This window comes from Panthera uncia, chromosome E3, assembly GCF_023721935.1.
Source record: "Panthera uncia isolate 11264 chromosome E3, Puncia_PCG_1.0, whole genome shotgun sequence".
NCBI classification, from domain to species: Eukaryota; Metazoa; Chordata; class Mammalia; order Carnivora; family Felidae; genus Panthera; species Panthera uncia.
The window spans coordinates 3,138,806-3,155,351 of NC_064815.1; the positions used below are offsets into that span (position 1 = coordinate 3,138,806).

Genomic DNA, 16,546 nt, shown 5'->3' on the forward strand with positions numbered 1-16,546 from the left:
GAGAGAGAGAGAGAGAGAGAGAGAGAGAGAGAGAATCCCAAGCAGGCGCCACCCTCAGCACGGAGGCCAACGCAGGGCTCCATACCTCGAGCCCCGGATCTAGACCTGAGCCAAAACCAAGAGTCAGACACTCAACGGCCTGAGCCGCCCAGGCGCCCCCCCAGGGTCCGTCTTTGACGAAGCTCATTTAGGTTGCCGAGTATTTCCACTGAGTTACAAGGTTATTTTTTGCTCCCGCAAATGGCCACGTCGCACCCCAAAACCAGAGACTGACACAGACCGTTTCATCCCCCCAGTGAAGACAGAAGTTTCTGGGGAAGGTCTGGCTGGGAGGAAAAGGGGGCGGGGACTGGGGGCAAAAGCCGGGGGGGGGGGGGGGGGGGGGGGGGGGGGGGAAGGGCCTGGCAATTTTCACAGCAGACAAAGGGAAAGCCGGGCTCAGGGGTGGAAGCTAATGAAGCACATTTCTGCTCCGTGTTTTAGGACAGGAGCGTCAACATGTTTCCAGCCCCACCTCCCCATCTCAGGGCACGGCAGACCTATGGCAGAAGAAAGAGCCATCCTCCGCCACGTTCTGGACGGTTCCTCCAGAAACCCACGGCACACGCTTTAGCATGAAAGACACAAGAGATCCCAGTCCTGCTCTAGTCAGGGGTCCAGCTGATACACGAGGGCACAACCGTTCTGGTTGCTGATACATCAAAACGCTTTGGTTTTGACAGTTAAGGGCCACAGTCTCCAGGGTCTTCAAGTCCCTCTGCCCCCAGGAAGCCTCTACCTTCTCATAACCAGCACCAGAGGACTGACACCTGACCCAACAGGGGCTCCGGGGGCACCTGCTCTGATCGGTCGTGATTGTCTCGGTTGTAACAGAAGGCCACAGACTGGGCACGGGGGGGATTATTAGCAACACACATTTGTTTCTCACAGTTCTAGAGGCTGAAAGTCCAAGATCAAGGCACCGGCAGATTCGGTGTCTGAGGACAGTCCACTTCCCAGTTCACAGATGGCCGTCTTCTCGCCGGGACCTCACACGGTGGGAAGGGCGAGGGAGCTCTGTGGGCTCTCCTTTATCAGGGCACTTATCCCATTCATGAGAGTTCCACCCCCACCCCCCCAATACCCCCCTCCCAACACCATGCCATTAGCGTTAGGATCTCGACACAGGATGGGGTGGGCGGTGGGGGGACAACCGTCCAGGCTGTAATAAGGATCATTCTATACTAATAAATATGTTGGAGATGCCCCCCACGCCTGTTAATGTCAATCCTAAATCCCTTCTGCTTTCCTTTAAGATCCATTTCACTTCCCTCATCCCTGCCATGGGAAAGAACAGCGATGACATACCACCCACACAATATCCCTTTCGGATCACAGGGCAGTTACTGTCACAGTGTCACCCTGCCTTTGCTCTACTAGAGAAAGGAGCAAAGCATAACATAGCTACTGTTCACCACAAAGCCCGTGACATGAGCACATCCCAGGCCCACCACGGCAAGGTTCTCTATCTTTCCTCCTGGCATATCACAATAGTCAAACCCCACAAAATAATTCTCTGCTGGGAAATCTCACATTTTAAAGCAATTCTTGAAGCAACCCTGATACAGACACAATGGTTGAGCAATGCCTAGTGACTAAGAATGAATAATCGCAGAACTCCCTGCCAGGCTTCAAAATATTTATTATTTTTTAGAAATTCAAATTATTTTACCGTACGTCCTATTGGAATCCATCATTTTCTGAGGCTTTCCATTCACACAATGAGAAATATCAAACAGGTTAAGATGTGCAACACCTAGGGATATAAAAGTCTGACTAAATTAAGATGCATTCTGCAGCAGGTGCCTTAAAAGAGATGCAAATTAAAATAATGAGATGCCATTTTCATGGAACCAATTAGAATGACTTTTGTTTCAAGTGTGGGCCAGCGTTAGGTGAGGGAGCTACTTTCACATAGCTATCCGAAGTGTCCAGTGGTCCAATCCTTCTGGAAACCAATTAGCAGCATGTATCATGAACCTTAAAATTCTTCACGCACAGTGACCCAGCGATTTGAGACGTAGGAATCAATTCAAAACCAGTAATCTGCAACTCAGACGTTTCATTATAAAGCTCTTGAGCTGAGGCGTTGTGTTTAACAGCAACGAATGTGAAGAAAGCTAAGTCATCAAGGAAATCATGATGTGTCCACAGAATGGAAAAGGTAGCAGGTAAGAACGCTTCCAAATAATCTGTAATGCTAGTGATAGAATGTAAAGTAAATTAGAAGCTATACATGAAATTATGTAACCGATATGTATCTGTGTGTGTACAGCAGGCAAAGAAGACTAGAAGAAGAAAACAAAACGACTAGAAGGAAATCCACGAAAATGGCAACGGTAGCTGTGACGTCCAAGGTGATTTTCATTTTCTTTATACGTCTTTCAATCTCTCACGTCCTCTAAATTGTACACTTGTTAGATTACTTTCATGTTAGCTGAGGTTTTTTTTTTTTTTAAGAGTTGTGGGGTTTTTTAACGTTTATTTATTTTCAGAGAGAGTAAGCAAGCAGGGCAAGGAGAGAGAGAATCCCAAGCAGGCTCCGCATTGTCAGCACGGAGCCCGCTATGAGGCTGGACCCACGAACCGTGACATCAGGACCTGAGCCCAAACGACAGCACTGCGCGGGCGCCCCAGCTGAGGTTCTGTCTTTTAACAGCCTGTAAAATCCTCATCCTTTGGAGATATACGCTGACGTATTTGTAGATGAAATAGAACAATATCTGGGATTCGCTTTAAAATGATCCAGCTGTGGGGCTGGACGTGAAACAAGAACGGTCATGCGTCAAAGCCAGGTGACGGGGACGTGAGGGCTCACGCTGTTGTCTCTACTTGGGGACGTGTTTGAAATTCTTCACGGTAAAAGTACTGCTTTGAAGGCTACCAAAGGGTGTCACAGAGGAACGAAGAAAATAAGGAAACACCAACAGAAACAAAAAGGAGCACCAATGAGCCAAGGCAAAATCAACAGCCATCAACCAAAGTGCAATTGGACCGTGAAGCTCGGCCTTCACCCAGGGGCTGCCTTTTTCAGAATCCCGCTGGCAGAAACCATGCCCATCACCAAGCACCAGAGCCGCGGCCAGCGGGTCGGTTTCTAGAGCCCCACATCCTGTCCCCTCTCCCCGTGCTGTGGCTCTATTCACCCGAGTCAACCAACACCACGTTCCTCAGCCCTACAAATATCTTAGCTTTAAAACAATTCGTCTAGAAAATATGTTGTTGTTTTTCAGCCCGAGGACTACAGGCATGCAAGATGACAGGGATTTCAAATGCCACTCACTCTTTCTGGCTAGAGTTTCCTAATTTGGAAGAGGCAAGCTACAGCAGGAGACATTCAGCCATTTGTGACAACAAAACAGAGATCGGCAAAAAGCTCAATGTTTTGATTGTGAGAACTGCCATCCAGGGGAAAATTCAGGAGCTATCAAAACCACACTCGAGCCTGGCAGCTTGGTGGAACACGTTAAGGGGAAGGAAAGGCCTAGACTGTAGGCCGGCACCTGGGCCTCCGTGAGCCAGCCTCCTCTCCTCTCTGCGGCTTGTCCTCTGCAGCCACGGATGTGACCTGCAGGGGCAGACACATGGGATGCCAGCCTCCTCTGGCCAGGAGTTCTCGAATGCAAATCGAGCCCAGATTTGACCTTCCAGCACCTTCTCTGACAAGCTCCCACCCTCACGCCTCTGGATGAGGGGCCCCTCTGCTATGTTCCCCAGCCCCCCTGAAGCTACCCCAATCACAGACGCACCACTCTGGGCTTTAATTGCCAGTCTCGTCCAGCTAGATGCACATCAGAGCAAATATGATCACTGATATATCTACAGAACATTTTGGGACAGGATACAGGCTCCTTAAACGTTTGAAGAATGAACATATTTATAAACCAATAAATAAATAAATTCCAAGGAGGTCTACGAATGAGTATCAGGGGACCTGTGAACCCCTAACAATTGCACATAATATTGAATGCATGTTTAGGAATGGGCATCCCTCTGAGGGGAGGTCCATACCTCCTATCAGTGTATGAAATGATCATGACTCCCCAAATTATCTTAAATTTCTTGGGTGAGTATGTGGGCCTGGCTTTAAGGTGTCAGTGATTTGCACAAGTCACCTTAAATTCTAGAGTGAATTTTTATTTTGTTTTGGAGAAACAAGCACAGTTGGGGACCAATGGAAAATGATTAAACCTCTTTTTTGTTAAGTCAGTGAGACTTAAGAAGAAAAGATCCTTGTTAACATACCAATAGCCTGCAAAAGTTACAAATGGAAACAAACTACCACTCCCATTTCATATTCTTCCTCTTTGAACCGGTGACCTGGTCACCCCCTCAGAGAGGGGCACGTGTGTGAGGACCTTCCATGCATGCACTGAGCAAACATTCTGTCTCTGAATTCTATACTGTATTCCTTGGATTTTTTTTTTACTCTAGTTCTAATAAATAAATAATTTTGGTATACCCATTTCCATCATATGGAATGCTGTAACATTTGAACGCAAAGACAAAGCTTTTGCAAACCAATTCTGGATTTTGTTTCTTCCTGGGACGTGTGAAGGAAGAACAAAGGACGTGCCCAACAGTGGACGAGCACCCAGAGCCACTGCTGCCCTAAGCAAAAGCTCAAAATGCAGGGGGTACAGCAGACAAGAGAGAAAGATTTGGCAACTGGAAATTCAGAGAGGGTTCTGGCTGTCTCTTTAGAATATGAACGTATTCTTACAATAACGTGTGCAAAAACGTGAATATACTTTTATAAGTAATCATGATTAACTGGGTGCGGTTCTAAACCGCGCCCCCCCCCCCCCCCCCCCCGCATTTGGAGATCACTGGCAATTATTCTAAACATCATCTCTGGTAGCTGTATTTCTTAGCCAAAAACATTCCCACTAGTAAATATGACGCCGGCTGACCTACTTATGTTTATATTTATATATGTGTGTGTGTGAGTTGATATATACATAGGTTTTCTGCTTTTCAAATACTGTCTACCCTTCAGGATGATGTAAAGTCCTTTGGAGATTTGAGGTGATGATGCCAGGATCATAAATTCCTCCCCCAAGCCGGGCAAGTTTATACTGAATTACTCACACGCTTGCAGAAAGTGAGGATGTTGGTTTTCAGCCAAATCCAAGGGCCTAAAGTACCAGGACTTGGGGATTTAAAAAACAAAAAAAAAAACAAAACAAAAAAAAAACCCACAAGGATTTGAGAGGTGCAGAGCTTCTGAGTTAGAAACAACCTCAGAGGTGACCCCATCCAATCTTTCCATGAGTCCAACACCACACCGCCCCCCCCCCCATCCCGCTCCTGACAGACGACAGTCACTTTCAGCTCAGCTACGTCTGACAGACACTCATTATTCTCCGAACCATTGTGGTCTTCGGTCACAGACCTAATTGCCAAAGCTTATCTTACCATATGTCATTTAGATCCTACACAACCCTGAAGGCCCTTCCTCTGGACACACTGTCGTTGTTCAATATCTGTCTTTAAATATTATTCCCCCCCATCCCTGCCAAACTAAGTCTATGGATCATGGTGTTTGTGTGGCTGGAGAGATCATCAGTTATACCACTCAGCCATTGCTCCTACGCTTCTGCTAACAGGAGCAAATTTTGCTTCATTGGCAATTATCCATTCTTGGCGAAGAATCTTGACTGTTAATCTCTATCAGTGATGTTCAAGGGGAGGCATGTAACCCAGTTCTGGCCAATGAAATGTAAGGGGAAGTCAACTCTAACAGAAGAGGAGAGGGCCTAGAAAAAAGCTTCTTTTCCCCCTCCTTTTTCTTCCCATTTTAAATGCTGGCATGTGAAGATGTGATGGCTGGAACAGAAGCAGCCATCCTGTGACCAAGAGGAAACAGCAAATAGAGGCAAAATAGAAAAATGGAAAGGACCTGAATCCTTGGTGGGTTACCGAGTCACTAAATCACATCTGGGACTCCTTGCTAAAAAAAAAAAAAAAAACAACTACCTGTCTTAATTGTTTAAGCCATCATCGGTCAAACATTCTGTTATTTGCAGCTGAAAGCACCAGTAACAACAGAAAAGGTATAATGCAGCTATCGCCTCTCTTGATTTGGACATTATATTTCTAGAAATAGGGACTTCACTTTTTCTAAGAGCCATATCACTACTTAGAATCTGCTGAGCATCGAGTGCAAAACAAACAAGCAAATAAACACAACCCCCGTGACTGGAGATCATAATCTCAAATGCTTCAGACACCACACAATTAACATAAATGTGTGAATCTGGATGGATGTCAGATAACAGGGAGCAAGGACATTAAAATGCAGGCACTTTAAAGAGCTTATTAGTAAAATAAAATACTAATGCATTTATGAGGCTGATCCAGTAGGCAGTCCACCAGTTCACGGCTCTTGCGGAAACCATCCTCAAATTGGAGAGCTACATCTCCCCCCTTCCTATGAGAAAGTGCCATTTCTTCTTAAATCCTCCAATGTAGTCAGTAGTATCTGACTCTAGCCCTTCAATCCGGAAAGACGGTTCTGATTTTTAATTCCATCACCCAACATCTTAATCAATTTAGGTAACCAAAACATTAACATCAAAATCCACTGTCCCTCTTGAATGTAAGCCCCTTCCCTAAACCTAATGGAGTCCCAGTCATTAACTTGAGAAGGCAGTAAGAGCAAAAGAACAGTGGATAAGGATTCTCTAATCAAATACCTTTGGGGCTGCCAGGTTCCCCAGGCTGTCACCGAGTTACTTAATCCTTGGCAGAGACCAAATGAGAGACTGTATCTGTCCACAGCCTAAAGCCCTAAGCCCAGCGCAAATACATAGTCCAGTCGGTGGAGTTATTTACTGCAAGGCTCACAGAGACAGTCTCCTGTGGTGGTCATTTTCACCCTGGCCACATCTGATCTTCAGTCTGCCAGGATAAAGCCCACGGCAAATTCCAAGAACTGAAAGCCCCTGGTTGTCCCAGGAAACTCATATTCCCATTCATGTTCATATTAAGGCAATATGAACCGTCTCATGTTGGACTCTCCACTTCTAACACTTCTGTGGGATTCGTCCCCCGTTTCTTGCAGGGGTTACCATCACATCGCCACACGACCCTTCATCATTTTTTCTGGTGGTGAAAAAATGCAAGTGCACTGGACACAAATAAAAATTACATGATATAGACACAATAACAAAAGTGTTCCTGTAATAATTATTTATTACGAGCCAAGCACTGAGCTACCTGTTATCTCATTTAAATCTTACAGCACCATGAAGTACATACTCTTTCTGTCCCCTTTTTAAAAACAAAGGCATCGAGGCCAGGCTGGGGTCAGAAACAAACAGTGAGGACACTGAGACTCAGAGCCATTAAGAAGCTTTCTCATGATCAGCCAGCTGGTAAGTGAAAGGCTGAATTTAAACACAGACAACCAAACTCAAGGTTCAATTTATCAACCACGCTGTAATGACATTAACAAAATTTTTTTAATGTTTATTCATTTTTTGAGAGACAGAGAGAGACAGAGTGTGAGCAGGGGAGGGGCAGAGAGAGAGGGAGACACAGAATCCGAAGCAGGCTCAGGGCTCTGAGCCGTCAGCACAGAGCCCGACGCGGGGCTCGAACGCACAGACTGTGAGATCACGACGTGAGCTGAAGTCAGCCCCTTAACCGATTGAGCCACCCAGGCGCCCCAGTATAATGACATATTTTTTAAAAAACTGAAATAGCAGGAGTCTACCACTCAAAGATAACCACGGCTCACATTTTGGGAGGTCTCTTGCCAGTCTTTCCTTGAAGGTGGTAAAATTTTCAGAGCTGGAAGAGGCCTCAGAGATGATATCACCCTAAACGTCATTTCACAGGAAAGCCTAAGGACCAGAAAGGTGAAGGGCCTTTCTCTGGGTCACACTGCTATTTGGAAATGGAATTCAGGTCCTCGGACCCTCTGTCCAAGGTTTTCGGGGGCCTTTGACTCAAGTTGGTTGGTAGTGGCTTCCTCGAGTACCGTGTTGAGAAGGATTTAAGGTCCTTAAAGATTTAAGGCTCAGGAGATCAGCGAAGGCAGCAGTAAACACAGCAGCACAGATATATGCCCATCCTGAGTTTGCCACTTGCCAAGGAACAGCCCTTGGGAGAGAAGCGGAGTGCCCAGGAAAGGCTTTCTTAATAAAGACCAGCTGTATTCTTCACCTACACCAGGGTCTCAAACCCCAGCGCCTTCAGGGATGAGGTTCTAGCATGAATGAGGGAAGTGGGCAAGCAGAGGACTGAACATGGGAAGAGCGCCAGCCCTAAGAGGGTAAGGGTGCTATTCACCTCCAGCCGCCTGTTGCCTGTCAAGGGGAAGGGTGGGGCCCATGTTGCCAGGCCTTCTGAATTCTTGCAGTGAGGCTTGAAATTTGGATTTTTAAAAATGTGAGGTCTCCGGGGCGCCTGGGTGGCTCAGTCGGTTAAGCGTCCAACTTTGGTTCAGGTCACGATCTCATCGTCAGCGGGTTCGAGCCCCGCGTTGGGCTCTGTGCTGACAGCTGGGAGCCTGAAGCCTGCTTCGGACTCTGTGTCTCCCTCTCTCTCTGCCCTTCCCCCGCTTAGGCTCGCCCTCTCTCTCTCTCTCTCTCTCTCTCTCTCAAAAACAAACATTAAAAAAAATTTTAACTGTGATGTCTCCTAACTTTAATGCTGGCAACGAATCCAAATCTGAATAATAAACAGGGAGTGAAGAACAAAGAAAACCCACGAGCTAACAACATTATAACCGCTCGTTTTCACTATGGGCTTACCAGAAGCCATCATTCTGTACTGCAAACCCAAGATGCTATTTGTATGTCTTTCTCCCTCTCTTTCTTTCTGCCTCCCTCCTTCCCTCCCAGCCCCCTGATCCCTTCCATCGCTCCAGCTAGAGAAGCCTTTCCCACCTGGGGCTACCAAAAAGAACATCAACACTGTACCTTCCAAACCCACCAGAACACAGCTGCCAAGAGTCCAAGCGATTCCCAATGACCCCCAAGGGCCACTTGGAAAGTGAGTCATGCCTCTCGGGGTGATGCCTTTTGCTGTCCAATGACTTATGGAAGGAGGGGTAGATGATTGCATCTGACATGCCTCATCGCAAAGTCTCAAGATAGGCCTCCTCACTCTCTCAGGAACTACCCAAAGCCTCCAGAGCAGGAACTGAGTGGGTTCCACCAACGTTCTGGTGTGCACGTCTACCCTTCCCATGAGCTTTGAGGGTCTCACTCATAGCCTAACTCTGGAAGTGCCCGGTTACAAGAGAAAGTCCCACTTCCGGCTGATGACCTATTACTCAGCAGCACTACCTGGGCCCTTTGTACGGAACACCCCCAATTTCTGTTAATCCCAAGGATGGCTAGTAATTATCTGCCCACTAGAAAGAAGAGGAGACTGACACACACCTATGAGATCAGTCAGCAAGTAGGGAACAAACACTGCATGGGAAGCCCCGAACCACAGTGTGGTAAGTTCATCTGGAAACTGCAGCAAGCTGGCATTGGAACCAGGGACTTGATTCATTCAATCAACAAACATTTGCCAAGAAACAAACGCAAAGGGCGAGATCAGCACAAGGTGCTGAAAAGAACACACACGCGAACCAGAAATAAACCTTAATAAAGGTGGAAAATAGAAATATTAGTCACAATGACTGTGGTATAAACAGAATACTCCGCAGCCATTTAAAATCATGTTTGAGAAGTCTATTTTATTAAATAGGATTTAAAGGGAAAATTCCACAAATACATAATCAAGCTTGAAAAAAAATGAAAGCAGGTTGTGAAATATAACTGGGTCAAAATCAGAGTGAACACACTCAGTAATTCCTCCCCTGCTCCTAAGATGCAGAATTTATAGATAAACCTTTGGATGTTTTAAATTTTACATAATACTGCTTGGAAATAAGACAAGGGAATCACGAATGAAAAATAAAGAGGACTCTCTAAAAATAAATGAATCAAAAGATGGGACTCTACAATCTCAAACAGGACTCAAAGTCACATGGTTCATGGGGGATGGGTCCAATATGAGCCAAGGAAGCAGAGGTCCCAACATCTACCCAGGGAATAAGAGGCAAAACTGGACTCAGAATCATGCTTCCAGGAGTCACAGTCAAAAAGGATGCCTCCGTCTGTGCCAAGGAGCAAAAATGAAGCAACTTACATGAGCCTGGGACCCAAGCGGGCACCATAGGATATACAGAGCAGAGAGAGAGCCCTGAGTTGAGCTGTTGACATGAGCTCTAGTTGAAAAGCACATACACCCTTGCAGACATAGGGCAGAAGATATCATAAAATCACCTTGAAAATAAGTTCACAAACAAAGCATATGAAGACATAGGAGACATTAGAGAACACAAGAGGACATCCAATGATCAGAATCTGCAAAATGAAAGAATTCATATCTGAAGAAACAAAGATGCCAGAGCAATCAGAGAAGGACTTCACGGTATTTTTTTTTTTAATCCTCAAAGGGATAGAGGAAGAATTTACCTTCACAAAGTAAAAAGAGGGTTTTTAAAATAAAATAAAGAAGCAGGAAGGTATAAAAAGGGGCCAATTATTTCTCTTGGAAATACGGTGAACATTGGAAATTAAAAGCTCAACAGACAGGTAAAATAATAGACAAGATACAAAGAAAAAGAGGTGGTTAAGGCAAAATAATAAACCAGATACAAATAAGAGTTGGTTAACTGGAGTACAGAACTGGAGAGACCTCCTCAAACATGACACAGAGAGATAGAGAACTGAAAAAAAAAATGTTTAAGATACATGGAGAAACTACATACGGAGAGAACAGAGAAAATACTGGACAGGAAACAGCCAACAGATAATGGCTGAGATTTTTCCGCAATTAAAGAAAAACCTGAATCTTATGACTAAAAAAAGCCCACAGAGTGCAAAGTACAAAAACAAAACAAAAACAAAACATATATACAGCATAATCCTGAACTGATAAATAACTGAATACAGCTTAGAAGAAAGAGACCCCCGTGTCCAACAGTGGCTGGCTGCTCCTGGTGACAGGACTTAGAGGGAAGAACTTTATTTTCTTCTTTAAAGGTTAATATATTTTCTAAACGCTCTCCGGTGAAATGACATTATTTTTGTAAACTGTGGAAGAGTAGTATTCATTATTTCAAATACACATAAACACACTTTTTAAAAAGATTGTCCTCAAGGAACTTCCACTCGAGTAGAAGAGATGAGGTATGGATCGACACAACATATCAAGTCCATGCAGTAAGCGACATGGCTAGATGTAGCTAAAATCTAAGCCTCGTCTTTTCCCCCCATGGACTCGCTAGAAATCGAGAGGGAGGAGGAGGTGAGGGCACTGAGCAGAAACATGAAGGTCTAATGCATATGCCTGATTTATTAGGGGCTATTGCTGCAACCAGAGTTGTGTGCCATTTGGAGGGGATCAAAGTGGCCAAACCAAGATAAGATTAGAACTTTATCTACATCAAACATTATTTTCACCTCTACTTGAATTATATTTCAGGACCACCCACTGATAGAAGCAAAAATTAACGTCTCTACTATAAATGAACATCACACAAATCTGCCACTTAACACATTTCAGTTATCAGAAGGCTTTGTTCTTTCTCACACGGGTCAGGTAGACTGAGGGAAAGGTAAAAATGGGAGGGGGGGCATGTTGAATTTAACTGATAATCAAGTTAAATACCATTCTTATCCACAGGGGCACGATCAACTATCATGCTGCCAATTTGGAAGTGAAAACACCACAGGTACGTTCTGGGCTTTACCAAATGAACATCATCTTAGCGGGGAGACAGAAAGGCCTGTTCAGTCTGGGGAGATTCAGACTTTGTGGCCGTAACGCTGTTGGCACATTCAACCAAGAAAGGTGGAGTTTTAGGCAACATCTCATGGCTGCCTCTCCAGAGCCAAACAAACTGCACTCGGCATTCAGCTCCAAAGGAAACAGGTGGCAAAGGCACAAGCCAGAGAGATGTGCTACTAATATGGAAGGAAGGGCTGTTCCCATCTCAGATTATCTCTTTCTTTGCTTTAAGACATTCAGGTTTCTCAAAATGCCACTCTTTACCCACCTCCACCCAACATCACCTGCATATCCCACGTGTGGGGCCCAACATATACCCCAACATTAGCTCCGCTCCCTTCTTTGATTCCCTGCCATCAACACGAACTTGGCCAGCCCCGACAATTCCCTTCACAATTTTTGAACAAATGAACTCTTTCATTCCTCTCCCAACACCACCTCGTAAATCTCTCTCTTAACGAGACTTCTCTGAAAACGTCCTTTCTTATCTTCCTCTTGCATTTCCGGATTCCCTTTTTCTCCTTTACTCCGAAGTGGGGCCACACTCTTGCCCAATCCCCAGAAGGTGGTTTCCTTTGATAGGAGACGAGGATACGTCCACCCACACCCTCCCAACTCCCTTTCTCACGGCCCTTTAAGGGAGGAGCAGCCGCGGGTCCAGTTGGTCAGAGCCGGGCATTCACAGTGGGCAGGGTCGCCATCTACCAAATGGGTGCTCAACTCTGAGCCCACTCCCTGTTCCTACTTACTTGCCCACAGTCAGATGGATAAAATCAGGTAAGAGCCTGAGCCACAGACCTGCCAGATCAGACCTCCCAGACTCAAGACACCGTCTCTAAGTCAGATTACAACAGATTTCTCCATTGATGGTGCTGGGCCCTAGTCAATCCATAAATTTCACTTTCCACATGGCAGTACTATCTTTCGTGTGCTGCTTTTTTGGTCAAAACTTCAGATGGGAGGTGGGATCAGGGGTGATATTTAGATCCCCAAATCACCAACCCCTGCCAGAAACTACAGTTCTCATTCATGCCTTCATCAGACGACTGGTCAGTCCTTACGCACGAGCCCTGGGCTCTGATTCACTGCACCTCTCCATGGCTCACTATCTCCTATAAAATGAGATTAATTCCTTGACCCTCCTGAAGTTAAGATGACAAAATTAAAGGACAAGCTTAATTTGCTGGAAAGTGAGATCACAGCTTGAGACCAGAAGACCAAAATCTAGTCCCATCACCCACTGTGTGGCCTCATCCAAGTCTTTAACTGCCCGAGCCACCCACCCCCCACCCCACCCCCCCCCCACCGCTATGCCTCAGGTACTTCATCTGAAAGTTGCAGGATGCTCTAGGAGACTCCAAGACCTTCTCCAGTTCATACACTGGTGCCAGGGCACAGCTGTTCCCTACTTTGTCTTTTTTTTATCCCAGAAAGGAGCTCCCCAAAACAGAGAGGTGGCTGAGAAACTGCTCGGCTACACGGAGGAATTCTGCTAGACTGCAAGGCATTTCAAATGAATGTTTAATAAGATACTGCATTGGTTGTATACTTCGGCTGAATGTGCTGCAGCCCAGGAGACCTGAAAGAATTAATACAGTTACCAAAGGACCTGGTGGGAATTGCTGAGGCAGAGGCAGAATCTGATTTGATGAATATGAAAGTGCTTTGAGAGCGTCAGAAGGAAAGTGCTCTGACAAACGTCTGTTCATTCCATTAGCATGTCTCCCGCTATTTAAGGAACACATTCCAAGAAGGTCTCGGGACTGGGGACCACAGCACACAAGGGCAAGCTCCCTCTCCCCCGCACCCCCCTGCTTCCGACCCCATCTGAGGCCCTTCCTGGGGCTTAGAGATACAGTGCACCCACGACTCCAGTTTTTTCTCCTTCCTCACTGTGCTTCTCCCTTCTGATCCTCAAACCAGGCCCTCATAACATCTCACCCAACCTTAAAGTCTCTCCTCTTCCCCAAACCAACACTCTCGGATGGTTCGCAGAATAACCTTCTCTCCCATCCTAAACCAAGAGATGGGGACACACCTTCTTTTGTTCGGACACTATCCAAGTTCATACCAAAACCCATCCTTGGGAAGCAACCCCTCCATCTGACGTTCTGGGCGCCCCTGACAGCCCCACCCAGGGAACATGTAGGAAAATGCCAGGCCCTCCATACTCAGGGTCTACAGTCAGTTCTCTCCACTCGCACCCACTCCTTAGAGGAACGCTCTGCTGTGCGCCTGCACAGGACTTCTCAAACTCTCCGCCCCTCTTCCCCCAACTGCGGAGTCTGTGGAAGCCTATTTCTCTGCCCTTTTGCGCTTTACCTAAAGACTATGCGTTTTATTCCGTAACATAGCCACGTTTCAGCTTTTTGAAAATAGTTTTAGTCGCTTACCGCAAAGGGGGAAAATGGACACTTTTCCACAAATCAGGTAAAAGTGACATTCTAGAAATATGAGTTGGAGGGTTTCAAGTGTCCCCAAGCTCACCTCTGTGCACTATCTGGAAACTTCCAAGCGTTCCACCACTTCCTGACCAATCTGCATTCACTGAGTTCTCCCTGGCATACCCAAAGTGCCTGAGACCCTCAGAACCAAGGCAGAAAGCGTTTCCATTCATTTCTGGGTTGGAAAGGCAAAACCTAGCTTTCACCAGAGCCAGTGGCCACGACCCTCTCTCAGATCAAAACAGATGCCAGAGGCTCCCCAAGACCTGTGGTGGCTGTGGTATGATCAGCACACTCCCGGGGCCTGGCAGCCTATCACCTCTCCCACTTACCTTGTCAGCCATGATCATAGATGCGCCCCCGTGGATGCCCAGGATGGGGATGAAAGTCTGCGAAGAGATAAAATCCAGCATCTGAGCCACGGCCTCCTGGTCGGTGTCGTCCCCAAACACAAGGCCATGGATGCGCGCCCCAGACATGAGGTCGCACACATGTGTGATGAGGCTCTTGGGGTCCGTGCGGTTCATCAGCAGGGCCACCACGTTCACGTCCAGGGGCAACCCTGCTGCCTGCTCGGGGCCCCACAGGTTTCGCAGTTCGCGCTCCGTCACGTCGTGGCTGTGACCCAGCAGCACCGCAATGTTCAGCGCCGGGGGACCCTTCTCCGCCGCCGCACCCTGCGCCGGACCGCGCCAGACCAGAAGGGCCGGCAGCACCAGCAGGGTCCAATAACCCAGTCTGCCCATAGTCGCCACTTACGGTCCCTGCAAGGCGGAGAGGGAGAGTCAGGGCCGCGGGGAGCAAAGGTTCCAGAGGAAAGGGATTACAGACCCAGCCCCTTGCTCTAGGAGCCTGGTATACAGCCCATCCCCAGCGCGAGATGACAGAGTCACTGACTCCATTCCCCATTCCCGCCGCCATCCACATCCCTCCACCCAGCTCTATCCACAACTCCAATCGCAGCTAAGTCTCCATCACTATCCCTAAATCCATTTTTGCATCCAGCCTCCGTCTCATCCCCTGTCTCCAGCCTCCTCTCCATACCCAACTCTGCCCACGTTTCCCACCACACCCCCAAGTTAGCTGTGGACCACAGCCCCTGAGCGTAGGCGCACAGAGCAAACCCCCCACCCACCCCTCTCCCACCCGACTAGTTCAGACCAAGTTACCGACCCCGCCCCCTGCTCAAGGGAGCCAACTACAAAGCAGCCCCCGCGTGCGGAGGCGGTGCCGAGACTCCGCAGCCCTGCTCCCGCGCTGTGCTAGATGACTGACCCCGCCCCCTCTGAATCCTCCCGGTACAGCGCAGACCTGGCTCCACGCTGCACGCGCTGCAGACCCCACTCCTCTCCTGCAGGGTGGCCCCCACCAAGTTCACGGGAGTGCAGACATTCACCCGTGCGCCCCAGGCGCGTGGGGGAAATTGCCCCCCCCACCTCGCGCGGGGGTACAGTGAAGCGATTTCCACTCAACTGCAAGCGAGCCCCAGGACCCGCCCCCTACACGCACGCATGCACACACACACACACACACACACACACGCCCTCTCTCATGCGCGCCGCGTGCAATGCAGAATCCCAGAGCGGAGAGCAGGCGCTTCCACCCGTGGGCCGGCGCGTGGGAGCTGGCAGGGAACTGCGTGGGGGGAAAGGTAGGCTCCTAAGCGGCTCTCCGACGGACACGAACCGTACAGACCCTCCCCAGGCTTTCCACTACAGGTCCTGTTACCAAGTCTTAGATGCATGTGGGTAGTGGGCTGCACAACCTGACAGGCACGCGCGCCGTTCTGCGCACAGCCGCAGGCCGCTGTGGCGGTGCCCACGGCCATCCGGAGTCCACACACGTCCTCAGTCGGTGCACACACATGTATCGCGCCAGGTGCACAACTGCGCGTGCCTGCAAATACCAGCACAGTCGTGCACGCGTGCACAGGCGCGCGCCCCTCGGGCCCGGCGCTGCTGGAGCCAGGGGAAGTTAGGGAGAACTCGTTCTGGCCGAGGCACTCTTAGGGTGAGCACAGCGGAGCGCGGAGCCGCAGCGCCCCCTGGTGCTCCTCCCGCGCCTCGCTACAGATAATCCCTCTCCCGCTTCCTCTCTCCCTCTCCTGTTCCTTCTCCCGCTCTCGCTCTCTCTCCGGTCGAGTCTTCCTCTTCCCAGGCCGGCCGAGCCCAGGTCTCCCGCTGGGACGTACCTGTAGCCGGAGAAGGTCGAGGATGCAGTGGGGCGCGCTGCGCGCACGAGCATCTCGGCCGCCTCAGCAG

At 48.2% G+C, this 16,546-nt stretch overlaps 1 protein-coding gene across 1 annotated transcript in view; it reads right to left on the minus strand.

The window, feature by feature from the left end:
- LOC125928627 (glutamate receptor ionotropic, NMDA 2A-like) overlaps positions 1-15,031 on the minus strand; it is a 23,091-nt gene extending 8,060 nt beyond the window's left edge. The window contains exon 1 of the mRNA XM_049639359.1: positions 14,618-15,031. Within this exon, the coding sequence (XP_049495316.1) occupies positions 14,618-15,031 (414 nt within the window). The remainder of the gene's footprint in view (positions 1-14,617) is intronic.
- Between the last annotated feature and the right edge of the window lie 1,515 nt (positions 15,032-16,546).